Source organism: Equus quagga, chromosome 1, assembly GCF_021613505.1.
Source record: "Equus quagga isolate Etosha38 chromosome 1, UCLA_HA_Equagga_1.0, whole genome shotgun sequence".
Lineage (NCBI taxonomy): Eukaryota > Metazoa > Chordata > Mammalia > Perissodactyla > Equidae > Equus > Equus quagga.
In genome coordinates this window covers 32,936,555-32,954,819 of record NC_060267.1, presented here as the reverse complement: position 1 = coordinate 32,954,819, position 18,265 = coordinate 32,936,555, and the positions used below count along the sequence as shown (strand labels likewise).

The window sequence follows — 18,265 nt, the reverse complement described above, 5'->3', positions numbered from 1 at the left end:
AGGATGCACTTTGGCAGTTTTTCAAAAAGTTAAACATATACCTACTTTACAGCCCAATCATTCTACATCTAACTGTTTCCCCAAGATAAATGAAAACATTTGTCTATACAAAGACTTATGCATGAATATTTGTAGCAGCCTTATTTACAATAGCCAAAAATTGGAGGGAAGCCAAACGGCCATCAACAAATGAATTAAGTGGATAAACACTATATAATATATCCATCCAATGGAATACCACTAAGCAATAAAACGGAAAAACTACTGACACCTGCAACAACATGGATGACTCTCAAAATCATCATGAGGGAAAGAAGCCAGAGTCAAAAGGGCATATGTCATATGATTCTATTTACTATATAAAATCTAGAATGTGCAAAAACATAGGTAACAAAAAGCAGGTCACTGTTCGTCTGGGGTTGGGAGTTGAAGATGGAATGGACTGCAAAGGGCATGGGGGAACTTTTCTCCAGTTTTTTTTTTTTTTCTATATCTTAATTTTATGGTGGTTTTTGATATACAGAAATTTTAACTTTTTTATGCGGTTATTTCTTTTACAATTTTTACTTTTGGCATCGTACTTCAAAAGTTTTCACTTTATGATTATGTAAATATTCACACACAGATTTTTTTCTTATACTTTTGTGATTTTGTTTCCTTCTATTTAACTCATTCATCCATCACAAATTTACTTTGGTAAGTAGGGGGAAATAGAGATCTATATTTTCTGAATAGTTAAGGAATTGCCCTAACACTAGCTATCGGATAATCCATCATTTCCTCAATTATTGAGTGTGGGCGATATGTCAGGGATTGTGTTCAACTAGAAAAGAAAACATGGTCCCTGCCCTCGAGGAGCTGTGTTTGGTGAGGGAGACTGACCAGTAAAGAGATAATAACAGCGGAGTGGGATGAGCTCAGCAATGGCATCAATCACACAGTGCTACTGTCACATGTAGAAGGAACCCCAGTAGGGTGGCAGGTTTTGGGGGCAGTGGTCAGACAAGGCTCCTTACAGGAGATAAGATCTGACCTATGTCTTGGCAGGTAAGTTGATGTTTGGGATTTGGGAACAGGACATCCCAGGCGAGGGATTAGCATGCCCAGAGAAGTAGAGCCATGAGAAGGCGATGTGGTTGAGGAGCATCACTGAGTGCCCGGGGCTGTTGCTGAGTTATAAGAGAGCCACGGGATGAGGCTAGTGGACAGGCTGTGCCGTGCTGTGCAAGACCTTGTATTTCATGTCATCTTAAGTTTAGTAGCAAGCCACAGTTGGATTTCAAGCAATGGAATGAAGTAATTAAATCTGTTGTACAATCATCATAGTTAGTGGTTTGCATGTTGAATAGTGTCGTAGCACACTGCTTTTCGTTCACAGCAATGATTACATTTTTGAACTATGTGTTTGATTATTGATTGATGGCTCACAGTACCTTCTTTAGGAGGGGTGGGAGAAATTTATTTTTCACTAACTAGATAAGGATTTTCATGTGGAAATATGAATGGTCTGGCCGTGTATTTCAGATTTAATCTAGCTCTGTAGCCAGCCTGCCCCTTATTTGCCTCGGACCTCAATTGTCTTTAACAGTTACGTCATCGTTCAATGTGACCACTCGCCTGAAGGTGGAGGTGGATGTATATTGGTGTCTGTCTGAATCTTATACCTGGCTGTGAGCCCACTATACTCAATTCACATAGGTAACTAACGTACTACCTAGTATCTGTCCAACAAAACTTCGTAGATGCCAAAAAGCTTCAACATTTGTCTCATTTTTTTTTCTTATAAGAGCTCTGTGAGGTAATTCTAGTCTGTGTCATAACCTGTATTTTACAAAGGAGGAAACCACAAAGAAGGCAAACAGCTTACCTGGAACCACACAATGAGTCGAGGGAGGCTTGGACAAAAGTGTTCTTGCTCTGCCTCGTGCCACGTCATTGCCGTTCTCACGGCCAGTCCCATGGTCAGTGGAGGTGGTGGGCTGCCCGTGCGTGGTACCGTGTTACTGCAGCAGGGGCTTCAGCTTGATCCAGGATCCCGACGTTATGGACTCTGGTGCCACAGTTCTTCCCAAAGCATTAAACCTGGCACCTAACTAATGCTTCCAGTCAGTCATCCAGTGTGGCATAGAGAGGCGATCAAAGCCAGGTGGCTGCCACTTTCTGAAATCAGTACGGTTATGCCTCTCCCTCCCCAACAAAGGGGATATTCTATAGGCAGGTCACTCTTGTGGAAAGTTTTTTCTTAAGTTCCTTCAATACTTTTGCCAACAGACCTCTGTTTCATACACACTTTAGGACAAGGGTCAGTCTGGGATCCTGTGCATTTGATTAGAAACCATCTGTCCCTTCTCTTCAGGAAAACGTTAAAATCTTCCATGAAAGCGGCTCAGTGTGGTCTCGTATCTTCAGCCACGCTACGTTCGTGGCATCAGCAGTCCATAATTGTTCTTTGGGTTTAGAAATCAATATAAGAAGGGCTGTGTTCATGACCGGTCAAATAGTGGTATAAATTTATCCTTTCAAAGAAATGCCTAAGGCTTGTGAGCATCACAAAGCTTTTTTTGGTATATTTATTTTTTCTGAATTAAAGTAATGCCTGTTAGTTGTAGAAAATTTGACAGTTTTTATTTTCAAATAATTTTGAATTAACAAAAATATAAAAGTCTTAACCATGTCTTTTATTTACTGTATTCTGATGCTTTGACATCTGGGGTCCTGCTGATTCTGGAGGGCCTGCTCCTCCGAGGATGAGCCCATTGCTAGAGATGGTAAGTAACTTGCCTGTGAGTGCATTTTTCGTGTACAAACAACCAATCCAGAGCCCACACCCCAACCACCTCTGTTATTGGGGTCTCACGCTCCAGGCTATTATCCACCTGTCTTCATCATCCCAGGGCCATGTACCAGACAACTAGTGATGGCTCTGTGCCCCACAGCCTGCTGAAATTATTTAAACTAGCCAACCCGAAGACTGCTTAGCCTGCCTTGCCCATTCCTTCCCACAGACACCACGATAAAGGCTCTTGCCTGCAGATCCCCCCTTTCCTTCTGCCTCCAGACTGACTCTGGTGCTTCCCCATGTGGCCGCCCAGGGCATGCCATGCCCCCTCCTCTTGGGAACTATACGTAACAGTCTCTTTGTTGGCAGTCATCTCCTGATTTGTTGACCTTATTGTACCTCAAATCTTCTATTAATATACTATATTTTAAAATAATAATAAAAACAAAAAAACATACAAAAGTGAATATTTTGTATAGCAGTTACTATTTCATAAGTAATTTGAAAATACTCTATTTAAAGGCTGCATAGTAGTCCACCATGTGATTGCACTCTTAATTTTAGTTGTTCCGTTGTTTGTTGATACCTTAGGTGGTTTTCCGGTTTATGCTGCTGAAATATTGTCATGAATTTCCAGTACAAAAGTCTTTTTGTACATCTTTAATAATTTTAGGATAATTTCAAAGAAATAGAATTGCTGGATCAAAGGATATAAAGTATCTTTGTACCCTTGATATAATTTTCCAAATTGCCTTTTAGAAAGGTTATGCCAATTGTCATTCCCACCAGAAATGTATGAAACTATGAGAGCATCTCTGTTCTTACTTCTTTCCCTTCTCCAAGGCTCCTTTGCCAGTATAACAATTTATCAGGATTAATCAGTTTGATAAGAAAAAAAAAAAGATCTTCTTTTTTGCTTCAGTAATTCTCAGGTTCTTTGTAATGTGGTCAGCCCAAATTTGAAGAAATTGACCATAGGGGCGTTGTGGAGGCTAATCACTCTGTTGTGTATTTCAGAACTAGAAGGTAAGGTTGGCATTTACTTGAACCTTGTTGCCATCTCCAGACATTATTCCCCATGGTCCTTATTAATTCCCTTCATTTAGGTTTTCTGTTTATTTTACCCTCTTATATCCTTATTTTAATCATTTCCTACCTCCAGGATGCTGCCCCCTTGTATTCGTAGACGTTTTCCTCTCCTGACCATCCCCTGATGTCATCCTGGGTAACTCTGGTCTGTCTTCTCTTTTTCCAACATACCCTGTCTTCATTTTACTGCAGCACCCCTCTTAGGCACCTGTTACGTAAACCCTTGAATCAGCTGGAATCCCCAAGTCTGAACTTCTCCCAGCTGACCATGGTCTCATATTTTTATGACTCTCCCTGTTACACAAACATTCCAGCCACCTCCCTGGTCTTTTTTTCAGCAACTTCTGGTGTCTCTTGCTTTCCTGTGCAGCCTGTCCCCTGTGATATAGCATTTTATTAATAAGCATCACTTTATTCATTTGACCTGCATATTTCCCTGGCCAGTGACTGGCTTTGGGCAAGTAAAGCCATCTATTTTCTCTGTTTCGGTTCTCCAGCAATAGCTGGATGTGATGGACAAATCACATGCCAGCAAAGCTCTATGTCTCTGGAATCTAGGAGTGTCTGGTTTCTCCTTTCCTACAGGCATACCTTGGAGATATTGCAGGTTCGGTTCCAGACCACCGCAATAAAGCTAATAGCACAATAAAGCAAGTCACAACATTTTTGGTTTCCTAGTGCATATAAAAGTTATGTTTATACTGTAGTCTATTAAGTGTGCAATAGCATTATGCCTAAAAAAACAATGTACATACCTTAATTTAAAAATACTCTATTGCTACAAAATGCTAACCATCATCTAAGCCTTCAGCAAGCCATAATCTTTTTGCTGGTGGAGGGTCTTGTAAAAAACGCAATATCTGTGAAGCTCAGTAAGGCAAAGTGCAATAAAATGAGGTTATTTGGAACTCACATAAATTAACAAAACTCTTAAAAGAAAAATTAACATTAATTAAAATTAAGTACATTTTAGTTTTTAAAGTTTGAGACCGTTATACTTTGTTCCAACGTTTTCCATCTGGGTTCCTTTCAAACCAAGCCTTCCTCTCGTAACATGGTTTCCTCTTAAGAACCATCCTCAGGACTTCCCTCTTAGACATCTTGCTATTTTTGAAGTCAAGGCCAAGAGAATAAAATTTCCTCCCTACAGTCTAGGTAGGAGAGGTAGATGCTGCTGTGATGTTTCAATATTGTATCTGAGGTATGCTATGGTTGGTCTGCTGGTGGGACTCTAATCCCCCTGTGAAATGGGTTTTAGCTTTCCCTGTCCATTCTTAGCAGCAAACCTTATTTTCCAAGCCAAGCTGAAAAGAGCTCACAGTATGGCTCTGAGTACAGTCTTCACTATGGAAATAGATAGGAACTCAGGTAAAAGGCCAGCCATTCAGGTTGGACAAAGGTGGAATGCATGAGGATGAAAGTTGTAGCTCTTAATAGGAAGACCAGTTCCAGGACTCATCTGCTAGTACAGAGAACAATGTGAATGTACCCCTCACCTTAGGGAGGATTGGTTCAAGAGATGAAGGCTGAGATGCAGTGCTGGGGAACTATAGGAGCTCCCTGCTACCTGGACAGAAGCTCAGCTCCTCAGTGGGACAGGCAGGGCCCTGCATGAACTAGTGCAATCTACTTTTCCAGCTTCATTTCCTGATGTTTCACACTATGTCCAGCCATACTGATGTATTTGCTATTCCCTAATAGTCCATTTATAGTCTTTTTTCTTTCTAACTTGTATGTCTTACAAAAGCAAAACATGATACTTACAAAATTTTGGAACAATACAGAAAAGTAGAAAGGAAAATAATCCTTTGATTGGCCACTCAGATAAAACACCTGGAAACATTTTACTATGTTTCTTTCTAGTTTTTTTCTCCACTGAAAAGACATTATCTTTGTTTCTTGTTTGTACTTAGTCTCTGTGTCTTTCATCCTACTTTTTTTGGTTTTTTGCTCATGTTGCTCTGAGCTAACATCTGTTGCCAGTCTTCCTCTATTTTGTATGTGGGATGCTGCCACTGCATTGCCGCCGATGAGTGGTGTAGGTCCACACCCAGGAACCAAACCCAGGCCGCTGAAGTGGAGAGCACCAAACTTAACCAGTAGGCCACTGGGACTGGCCCCTCATCCTACTTTTTAAACTAAACATTACATAAGCATTTTCCACGTTTATAAAACTCATTTTTAAATTTAAATTAAATTAAATTTTTTATCAACAACAGAAATTTATTTCTCACAGTTGTGGAGGCTGAAAGTCAGGGTGCCAGCATGGTTGGTTCTGGAGAGGGTGCTCTTCTGGTTAAGTCTACTCACTTCTCATATCCTCACACAGCAGAAAGATAGTGAGCTTGCTGTCTGCCCTCTTCTGATAAGGACACTAATCCAGTTCATGAGGGCTCCACCCTCAGGAGCTAATTACCTCCCAAAGGCCCCACTTCCTAATATCATCACATTGGGGATTAGATTTCATCATGTGAATTTTGGGGGACACAAACATTCAGTTCATACAGCATCCAAGTAGGTGCTGAGGAAAGAAATTATATCCTCTTATTTCTGCCTCAAATAGCCCATTAATGAACCAAATAGATAGTGCCCCTCCATCTGAAAAGGAGTGCTCTCCTCTAAGCATTGCATTGACAGGTGGGGCAGAAAGAAAAGAAAGTGATGGGAGAACAACTTGCTTTCGAGATTCTCTAGGTGATGGGGATCAAAGCCTTCACTTCGGCAAACCTGTCAAATAGCTGGAGCTGTGACTCTCCAGCTTCACAAATAATGATGCAACGAATTTCTACTGAAGAGCTATAAGGATTGAAAAAAGGATCTTTATGGAAAGGGGCCAGACAGCTACCCAGGCAGCAGGGCAGTGTGGGGATTGAGCAAGAGTTAAGTGCTTTCAACCTCTCTGTTCCACACATCAGGTTAAAAATCCCAAACCCTCTGACTTTAGATTAGATAATGGGGCAATACCAAGTAAAGCTGTGCTTCAAATACACCAACCGGATGGAGCTCCAAGAAAATAAGAACTTCCTTGGAATATAACTTAGAAAGCCCCTTGAACTTCCTTCATCCAAGCCACACTCACTCGCCAAAGATAGTGCACTTTTCAATAAACAAAAAAGAAGAGTGGAGGTGCCACCAGCACAACCCTCTTACAGTAGGAAGAAACATTAAACATCATTTCTTTTTGACGTGTAAAAACAGGATGCCAGTGTATTAGTGGATGCAAAGTATCTCCGTACTTGTCTAGGTATCCATGTGATTTCCTTCATTTTTCTCCCCATAGGTAGACCCACTTAGAAATCCTGACGTTAAATCAAATTTCAAATTCTCCTCCTCTCCCATGGTGTCTGAGGCTGAGGTCATGGGAAAACTGGGTTATCACAGGTGTGATTCTTCCAGAATATGAAGGCATGTGTTGGAGTCCGCAGTTGAGTAGCCTTCACAAATAGTATTGATGTGAAGGGTCTGTTGACAAGTCCTGTCTGAGAGAACAGATGGAAATTTGGAAAATGACATTTTTAGGCTCTTATAGCTCAATACCAGCTCTTTACCCCTGTTTTGAGCAAGGTATTTTTCTACCTTCAGTTAAGACCAATCAGACTAAAATACCTGCTCTTCTTCAGGGCTTGTTTGGCTGTTTGGATTGACAACTCAGGAAAGGTGGTCACGGACAGATGCTCTTTCCTGCCTTTTCCAAGTGTAGTAAGGATTCATGGATAAATAAATCTTGAGGGAATTTCATGAAATATCAGTGAATCTAAACCTCACCCTCATTTTGAGTTTTCCAGTTAATCTTCATTTCTGGATGGTGAATGATGATCTAGGCATCCAGCTAGTTTCTGGTCAGATAGGTGTTCTGTCACTTGAGCGTGCATTTTGTTTCATACGTGAGAAGGTAAAATTTGTTTTGAAAAAGTTCAGTTTTACTGATCAGATTCGTATCAAGAGAGGCATTTTCTAATACCTGGCTCTGATATGTTTTCATTGATTCAACAACTAAATGGCATTTTTAATGACAGCTTAGGATTTTACTTAATGCATTTGTTTGGCTTCCTGTTCTCGGTGTTCTCTTAGCCTGAAATAGTCATCCAAGAAAATGCTCTCAAATGTTGCTCCCTCCCCAAAACAGAATTAAGTGACCTTCAATCTGTATGCTTGCAACGTAAACTTGTACCTCCTTCTAGGTCTAATTCCGTTCTGTATTTGGCTTATATATCCGTGCACTTACATATACACAAACAGGTACAAAATTATAAGCTTCTTGAGGGCAGGTACTAAATTTTAACCTTTTAAATATATCCTCCACCTAGATTAAGCTCTTAATACTGTAAAATAATAGAATGCTTTTAATCTCTATGGAACAAAAGCTTCTTCATAATCTGTGTATAGTACTATAGATGTGTGTGAATGGTATTTTTCTTAACAGTGCCAATTAGTATTTCAATTCCATCTATTATGTGAGTCAGCATCTTACAGGAATGTGTCAGTGGTAAGAAGCAGGATTTGGTTTCCATTGTGATGTATTAGCACAAACCTATGGAACAATTTCTACTTGTCATTCTAGGAAGCTCCTTCTGACTGCCAAATCCCATTCCACACAATGCCTTTTTCACAGCAGACAATCAAGTGTATTTTTTTCTTCTGTGTAAGAAAACTGGTAAAAATGAAGTAATGGTAGAGAGTAGGCCTACTTATTTGTACAGTAGGTACGGTGGGGAATTGCATATTCCCTATTGTGGGAATTCCATCATTCCCAGCCACCCAGGAAGGTGAATCTGGAAGTTCTGATTTCACAGTTCTTTTGGATTCTCTTTTGAATGGCCAGGAGTAATGCAATGCAATGGAGTATAATTCATTCTTTCAACAAACCCTGAACACGTACTGCATTTCAGGCACTGTGCTGAGATTTAGGGACAAAAAGATGACATGGTCCTCAAAGCTTTCCAGTATTGGAACTTATAGCCTTAGAGAGGATCTCATAAATCTTTGGAATTTGGAAATCCCATAATTTGGAAATCTTTGGAATCCTGAAGGGTAGGATCTTCATGAAGCAGTAAAAAGTACCAGACACAATAAAATTGAAAAGTGAAGGCGTTTAGCACTGAGAAGGACATAGCATCAGTGCTGTGGTGTTTTTGACAAATGTGCATAACCTGAATTTGGTCATGAGAGAATATCAGACAAATTTAAACTGGGAGACATTCTATACAGTAACTGCCCAGTACCCTTCACAAGTCTCAAAGACAAAGCAAGGCTGAGGAACTTAGAGTTCAGTGGCAACTGAGGACACATAATGGCCACTAAACGTAGCATGTGATCCTGTACCAGCCAAAGAGCATTAGGGGGACAATGGGCAAAATTTGAATAAGATCTGTAAATTAGATAATGATACTATGTTAGTGTGAATTTCCTGCTCTTGATAATTATACCCGGGTTAAATAAGACATTGCCATTTGGGGAATCTGAAGAGTATATGGGAATTCTTTGCATTATTTTTGCAAGTCTGAAATTATTTCAAAATTAAAAGTTTAACTCTTTTTTAATTACAAAAATTCAAAGGCGTTTAACTCAGTGCCTTTTCTTGACCGACACCTTGGGCATCTGCAATGGCTCCTCAGCAATGGACTCTTGCTGGACTGGTTCCTTAGCATCACTAAACTTTTGGTTTTCAAGCAGATTTCAAATACATGATTTTATTTGATTCCTAACACAAATAAATGAGGTTTGCAGGAATTTACTTCTATTCTAAAGAAACAGTCTCAGATGTGTTAAATGACTTGCCCCAAAAAACCAGTTTGTGTTGGGTAGACCAGACTAAAAGGATTTTCTGGGCAGGGCCTCTCAGAAGTTAAGAAGCAAAGTCCACTTTGATTTTTTAAGGAAGTGATTTAAATGTTTATGTTGAACAAATTGTTTTTACCAAAAAGTTACTCAGAGGATAATTTAAATTTTAATGTATAGTACACGACTTGTAATGAAAATAAGTAATGTGACAAAAGCTTTTAAGTTGTATGAAAAATATATTTTTTCCGTCCTGCCACTGCACTTCTGTGAATGTGTGTGCGTAGTGTGCATGTATATTCTCTTTCCAGCACAACGTCAAATTCTAAATTTGAATCCCTTTGTAGCTAGGAGCCTAAACCAAGTGGCTTTGGTCTCCCCAGCTTATGACTCCCATAAGCTGCTCATTTCCCACAGTTTATTTCCATCCTTGAGGAGCTGACTAAATGGTAGAGCTTTAAAATATTGTTCCATTGATTACCATCACCAGGGAGATGCACATAGAGTGGAGTGAGATTTAATGCTCATCTCATTTTAAATAAAACCACCAACTTCCTTTGTAAAAGACAATCACAGTATCTTTGTTCAATCTAAATTCTGAATTATTTTACTGAGTGTTAAAGAACACATGTTACGTTCGTCATTGAGAAGTGACCCAATTTGGCGGAGAAAGACGATATCAAAATATTAAATCATAACCTCCAACATGAGTTATATAAAAGCAGAGCTAAATTTCAGTTCCTCACACATGGTCTCATCTTCTACATAAGTATATGTGGAGGTTAAAAGTAAACTGGAAGGTTAGAAATGAAATCTTGACTCTTTACATTATGAGTCACCCCCTAACAAATAAAAATCTGCTACATGGGGGTTGAATTGTTTCCAAAGAACAGATCCTTTCATCCAGAACTCATTAGTCCCACTAACCCATCTTTTCCTTTTGCTCACAGGACGCCTCTGTTTTGAATACATTTCTACTGACATAGCCAGAGTTGATGGAAACAGCTAATTATGGAATAAGGCTTCCCCATCCATTAAGGAACATGAAAATACCTTAGAACTTCAGATTTTGATTTTGTAAAAGGAAGAATATTATTCTGCCTGCCTCAAGATAGTCCATTTCTTATTTTCAAGGTTAATCAAGAAGTAGGATTGAAATGTGCCTAGAATAAGAGGCAAAAAAAAAAAAAAATTATTCATTTTTATTTCCATTTTGAACTTATGTGAGGGAAAGAGTGTGCTTGCTGGAGTTGGGGTGGGTGCGGGCTTGGAGGGGGCTGGTATTATATATTATCAGGGTGTGCTATGGTTCAATGTTAGTGACTTTTTCCAGTTGATTTGCTATTTAATGTAAGAAATTCCCCGCATTTTTATATGAAGACAGATGGTGTTCTGCCATTCAAAATCCATTAGGATGAAGTCTTGGAGCTGAAACCATAATTAATCTCATGTGATATCTGGTGATCCCAAGTTGGTCCCATTTAGAGAGTCCAGGCCTAGAAGTTTTGGGATACCATGAATTAGAAATAATTTCCAAGTGGCCAACAGTCATTGGTGAAATTATTCTCCCCACTTCTTTTTTGTGAGATCTCTTATACCTGCAGAGGACTGTAAAAATTATCTGTGTAGTTTAGAGAATAAAAATAAAGCAAAAATCTGTGAACTCACACCCGGGTTAAGAAGTAGAATGTGAATTCCTTAGAAGTCTCTTTGTGTCCCTCGTTAATCAAATCCCCCTTTCGTCTCCCGAAGAGAATTCTGACTTTTGCATTAACTGTTCTCTTGTTTTTCTGTACAGTGTGGCAACCTATGTAGATGTTGCTAAAAAACATATTGATTAGTTCTACCAATTTTTGAACTTTATATAATTTTTTTTAAATATGCTATATGTTTTTGGCAGTGACTTTTTTTGACGAGCATTATTATTTTCAAATTCATCCACGTTAATGAGTATATCAATACTTCAGTCATTTTTACTTCTGTTAGTATTCCATCCAGTGAATAAACAATTTGTTCATCTGTTTCTAGAAATTTAAATAGTTTCCAGTTTTCTCAGGTTTTAATTATTGTTGTTGTTTCATTTACAAGCAATGCTGTTAATGCACTTCTTGTACGTGTCTCCTAAGACACATTAAGAGTTTCTTTGTATACCTAGGAATGGAATGCCGAATTATGTTATTTGCATGTGTTCACCTTTATCACGTAATCCAAAAATGGCTTCCAAAGTGGTTGCCCAGCAATTAACCTTCCCACCACAGGGCACGAGCGTTTCCGTTGTTCCACATCCTCTCTCGCAGTTGGTCACCATACTTTTCATTTGTAGCCATCGATGGGTATGTAGTAGTACCTCGCTGTAGTTTACTTCAGGTTTTCCTGATTACTAATGAGACTGAGCATCTGTTCATTAGTATATTGACAATTGGAATTTCTTTTATGAAGTGCCTGTTAAAGTCTTTCATCCAGTTTTCTAGTGCGTTGATGGTCTTTTTCTTATTGATGCAAAGGCATTCTTCTTACAGTCTAGCTACTAACCTTTTGTTATTTATACGTGTAAGAACTATCTTCTCCCATTTTGTGGCTTGTGGTTTTGTTTATCATGTCTTTCGCTCAACATTATTTTTAAGAAGGTTGAACTGATCAATCTTTTCCTTTATTATTTTTACTTTTTATGTTTTGGGAAATTCTTTCTACACCAATAACAGAAAGATGTTCTCTCTCCTTTAGAGTCTTTTCTGTTATACTTTTAGCTTCTACATTTAGGTTTTCAATCCAACTGAATTTTTTTTTTTTTTTTTTTTTTGGTGAGGAAGATTAGCCTTAAGCTAACATCTGTGCCAGTCTTCCTCTATTTTGTATGTGGGTCACTGCTGTAGCATGGCTGATGAGTGATGTAGGTCCTTCCCTAGGTTCTGAACCTGTGAACCCGACCTGCTGAAGCAGAGCATGCCAAACTTAATCTCTACACCACGGGCCGGCCCCTGGAATTGGTTTTTATATTTGGTATAACGTGGGGGTTTTTGTTTTATTCTTTACCATAGAGAAAATTGATTGGCCCAGGACCATTTATTAAAAGCTTTTTTCCCCAATTGATCTGAAATTCCACCTCTGACATTTAGCAGATGTCCATACATACATGTCTGGGCTCTCTGTTCTTTTCCTTTGGTCTGTCTGTCCCCACATGAATTCCACTCTGTCTTAATTACTATAGCTTTATAATGTCTTGATGTCTGATAAGGCAAGTCCTCCCACGTTTTCTTGGTTATTCATGACCCAATGTACTTCCATATACATTTTGTATTCAGCTGTGAATTTCCACAAAATGAGTATTTTGAGAAGAATTGTGCATCTATTTTTGGAGAATTGACAGCTTTATACTATAGAGGCCTCAGTAGTCTATAAGCGTGGCATATCTTTCCATTTATTTGGATATTTTTTAATGTTTTAGAAAATTTTTATAGTTTTCTCTGTAAAGATCTTATACATTTTTCTTAGACTTATTCTTTAGGTTCTCTATATTTTTTGAGATTATTCTAAATTGTATCTTTTAAAATATCACTTTCTTACTGTTTGTTACTGGTGAGTAGAAAGGCAATTGATTTTTATATATTGTTTTTCCATACAGCCATCTTGGTATACTCTCTAATAATTTATCTCTTGATTATTGGAGCTTTTCTATATTCAATCATATCAATGCCCAATAATAGCAAAAAAATTATTTTCTTTTCCAGTTCTTATACCTTGTATTTCTTTTTCTTGCCCTATTCCACTGGCAGGTCTTCTACTATAGTGTTGAAAAGGGGTAGTAATAAGAGGTGCTTGTTTCTGCTTGTAAAGAGAATGCTTTCAATATTTTTTTGTCTATTGAGATAATTGTATATTTTTTCGTTAATCTGTTATTGTGGTAATTATATTCATTAATTCAGTAAGTATTAAACCTGTCTTGCACTCCTGGGATAAAACTATCCTGGTCATGAGGGGTTAATCTTTTTATACATTTCTGAAGTTTGTTTGCCAATATTTTGTTAAAATTTTTGTATTTTTGTTCATTAATGAGCTAGGCCTATCACTTTCCTTTACTGTATTGCCATTATTGGGTTTTAATATCAAAATTACATAAGTCTCATAAACAGCTGGGCCCAAGGTATTCCTTCCTTTTCTATGTACTGAAATAATATGTGTAAGAAAGAATATAAGAATATTCAGATTTTTATTTCTTTTTGCTGCAGTTTTTGTTATCAAGCTTTCTCATTGTGTGGATTGAATCTTGTCTCTCACTATTTTTGAATGCCCTGTCTATCAGTTATTGCTAGAGATGTGTTAAAAATCTCCCACTAGTATTGTAGATTTATTGCATTCTCCTTATAAATATTGCTTATGTAGTTTCAGTCTATGCTGTAAGGTACAAATGAGTTTAAACTTGTTATATCCATTTTAGTATGAGAAGGAGGCCCACATTTGGACTGTTATTTTTAGTTCAGTGTTTCTGATTTTTATATTTTATAAAACATTTAATAAACCATACTTTAGACATAAAGGATTTTACTATCATATTTAGCAATTCAGGGTTAAAAATATGTGCCTTGACCTTGTTAACTCATTTCTGGGATGCTATCCAAAAGAAATAACCAGAAGGTGAAAAGAAATTAGCAGTAATAAAAAGCTTTATGTACCAACATATATACTTATGATGTTGAAAAAATGAAAACAAACATAAGTTCCAACAGTACAAGAGTGGTTGAGTAGCTATGATACATCTACATGATGCTGTATTATGCAGCTATTAAAATCATTTATAAAGACTTTGTCATAACACTGTAAAGTTATTATCACAATGATATGTAAATAAAGCAGAATATACCCTAGATTTCAATTACTTTAATGGCAACTATAGAAAAAATGCTAAAAGGAAATATATCCAAATAGTGACATTGGTTGCTAAAATCTGGTTTTCTCCCTTCCTTTCTAGTTTTTTGTGTTTTCCATATTTGTTACAGTATTCATTTTTTTTTTTTAAAGATTCTATTTTTTCCTTTTTCTCCCCAAAGCCCCCCCGGGGTACATAGTTGTATATTTTTCGTTGTGGGTCCTTCTAGTTGTGGTATGTGGGACGCTGCCTCAGCGTGGTTTGATGAGCAGTGCCATGTCTGAACCCAGGATTCGAACCAACGAAACACGGGGCTGCCTGCAGCGGAGCGCGCTAACTTAACCACTCGGCCACAGGGCCAGCCCCAGTATTCATATTTTTTTACAATTAGGTGGGAAAAATAAACTTTAAAATATGGACTAACAAATACATTTCTAACTGATATTTGAGCTTACATAATTAGTCTTACTTTTACATTATGTTCTTCTTGGTTGATATTTTTAAAACATCAAGATACTGAAGCCATTTAAAATGTGTGATATGGGAATGTATAAAGTAAACACTAATGTTTACAGTAGCTGTCTTACTGTGCTTTCTTTCTCATAGCTAAAGTGTTGATAAGAGGGAACCAGCACATTGCCGCCATGCTTTCCAGTCATATGAGCCCATGGACAAAACCAACAGCTAGTGGATCCTTCAGCCCACATGTGACAGAGGTACCAAGAAAACGGAAAGAAAGTGATTCAGATCCATCCCAGTAAGTGACTTTGTTCCTCCAACCCCATGAAATCTTTGACTCTAGAGAAAAAAAAGATTACTTTTTAAATCATTAATTATTTTTGATTACATGGTAACATTTGGATAGGGGCAATTATTTATCCACTCAACTGCCACCTCTGTCATTGACTGACCTGGAACTTTTCAATCCAACTCTGAAGGTTATTAGGTATCCAGGAGGGTCAAATGGAGTCAGAAAGACAAGGAAACATAAGGTTAATTTACTTAACATTTATGGTTGCAGCAAGATACTTACTTGCCTTCCTAATTGAGATCTTAACCATGAGGAGAACATCTTCCTGCATGTTTGGCTTAAAATAATAATTACCACTTTGCTTCTCACCTTACTCATTATTTATATAATAACCACCCCTTGGTTATCTATGGCCAATTTGATCATATAAAACTCTTGTTTTCCATATTTGTTAAGCCAAGTAGATAATAAAATCAATGTTGAGAATACTTACCACTTCCTTGTTTATTTTTATTGCTTAATGAAGCTTGCAGCCCCAAATATGTTCTACTGACCTCCTCCAACTTAGAGTTTATATGGCAAAGATACTAGGGCAAAATAAATTAACAATCCAGAGCAATCCATTTTAGACTGGTACTTTACATACATGTGAAAGCTGATGATAGTTCTCCATCATGAAGGAAGGGAAAAATTCTGAGTAGCAGGACAAGAAGAGGAGATAATGAATCATAGCTCTTTTTAACTCAGTTCTTCCCAATACACTTTATAATTTAGCTTTAATTCCCAAGACAGCATAGTCAGTGTTATTTAAATGTGAGTACCAATATACTTCCCAAACCGTGTATAGATGACTTGAAACTTATCTACTATTTTTGGTTGTCTGTATTCTCTCAGTCTCTTCCATTAGTGCGAATGATCATTAATAACTGCAGTTGACCAAGTGACAGTCTTATCTAGAACTGTTTGCTGTTTTACATCCTAAATTATCGGTTAGTAGTCCCCACTCATCTTGATCTAGAAGTGGCTGTTAGTCCTTTTTGTTGTCTTTTTTCTTCAGAATCGTAAGCACCATTGCTCTGTCTTAGTATCTGAATAAGATTGTGCAGTTGAAGTGGGAGCAGTGAGTACTGGAGGTAACAGCATTTTCGGCACGTACAGAGCATGATTGAGCCCTTACAGTGGTTTGGGGAGCAAATGGGAAGATAGGGTTGGTGGTAGGGGAAAATAGTATAAACATTCAAAGTACTGACAGATGATTTTTTTTCAGAAGGCAACACTAAAAATTATTTAGTCAATTGCCCACATTTTAGAAAATGAAGAAGCTAGGACTCAGAAATGTCAAGCAGCTTGCCTAACATTACACAAGCAATTAGAATGCCTGATCGTAGTGTGGTAGTTTCTTCCTTACACGCTGCTTCCTGTCTCTCTGCAACTGGACAGGGTAGGGTACTTCTAGTCCATGAGGACAATCACAATGTCCATTTCCCAGCATGTCTAGGTAGGGGTGACCCAAGGCCTCCTTCATTCCATGTCAGGAATCATGACAGAAGAAGTGGTGGAAAAGCTTTCTCAGAATCCTTTTACCCATGTCCTTTGAACAAGAATAGAAATGTTGGCATCCAGTGGTCCAGGTAAGTTCTAGACTATCATTTGACATAATTCCTACTTGAAGAGGGTATATAGTGGCAGTACAGAATATACACCCCACTGATACCCTCATTATCTATCCCAGAGCCTCTCCATTCTGCCCCAATCCTTTATGCCACCATTTTTCATTATCTCTAATGAAGTGTTGGAGGTCAAAGTACTTTATGGATTTTACAAAGTACTAATTATATAGCATCTTTTTCCAGAGACTCAGGGTATGAAAGCCATTCAATTAGTATGAAGTTGATTTCGTTGATGGAGCTTCAGAGTGTTGTACATTTTAAATAAAGAAGAACGTATGAGAGTGTTCACTCTTTCTGCAGCACTGTTGGTTTTGAATGGGGAGCTGGTTCTTTGGAAGGGTCTTTGATGAAGATTCCCTGGAATGTAGTTATTAAACATTTACTGAGTACTTCCAAGGTGACACCCAGTAGACTAGAAGGGAGAGATACAGATAACTATTACACATCATGATAACTGTCATAATAGAGACCCTAGGAACTATGGTAACAGAGAAAGTCAGGCACTTAAAAAAGATTGAGATGAGGAGGGAAGGACAGCTTCCCAGAGATGTTGACTTAAGCTAAATTTTAAATGAAGAATGGAAATTAGCCATTCAGAACAGGAGTAGAGAAAGTATTTTGGGTAGTAGGAACAACTCTCAGAAGCACAGGGTATGAAATAGCGTACTGCTGACCAGGAAACAGCAAATGGTTGTCACAGTGAAGTGGAGGTGCACATAGAGGTGGGTGAGCTATGAGACTTGAGGGATAAGTGTGGACGAGGTCATAAAAGTTGCTGAACTAAATCTGAAAATTACCTTGAACGCAATAAGGAAAACGGAAGGATTTATGTATGTGAGGAACTTGATCAGATTACATTATTATTATTTTTTTTATTAATGTTATGATAGATTACAACCTTGTGAGATTTCAGTTGTACATTTTTGTTAGTCATGTTGTGGGTACACCACTTCCCCCTCTGTGCCCTCCCCCCACCCCCCCTACATTATTTTTTAACTGCTTGCCTGTGCACATTAAAAAAATTTTTGTTGTGGTAAAAAAATATATATGTAACATATAATTTGCCATTTTAACCATTTTTAAGTGTACAATTCAGTGGCACTAATTACATTCACAACATTGTGCAACCATCACCACTATTTCCAAAACTTCTTCATTACTCCAATCAGAAACTCTATACCCATTAAACAATAATTCTTTGTACCCCATTTTCCTAGCCCCTGGTAACCTCTAGCTTATATTCTAGCTCCATGAATTTGCCTATTCTAGATATTTCCTGTAGGTGGAATCATGCAACATTTGTCCTTTTGAGTCTGGCTTATTTTGCTTAGCAT

The 18,265-nt window shown here is 37.9% G+C and overlaps 1 protein-coding gene across 5 annotated transcripts in view; it reads left to right on the top strand.

Moving 5' to 3' along the window:
• Nucleotides 1–18,265, top strand: part of BMAL2 (basic helix-loop-helix ARNT like 2) — a 72,496-nt gene that overhangs the window by 12,056 nt on the left and 42,175 nt on the right. For 4 of the 5 annotated variants that reach the window (XM_046651529.1, XM_046651699.1, XM_046651460.1 and 1 more), the window contains one exon: nucleotides 15,117–15,267. In XM_046651529.1, coding sequence (XP_046507485.1) covers nucleotides 15,117–15,267 — 151 coding nt within the window. Of the gene's footprint in view, nucleotides 1–2,683; nucleotides 2,769–15,116; nucleotides 15,268–18,265 lie in introns of those variants that run through there. The other variant, XM_046651619.1, reaches the window with a different exon arrangement.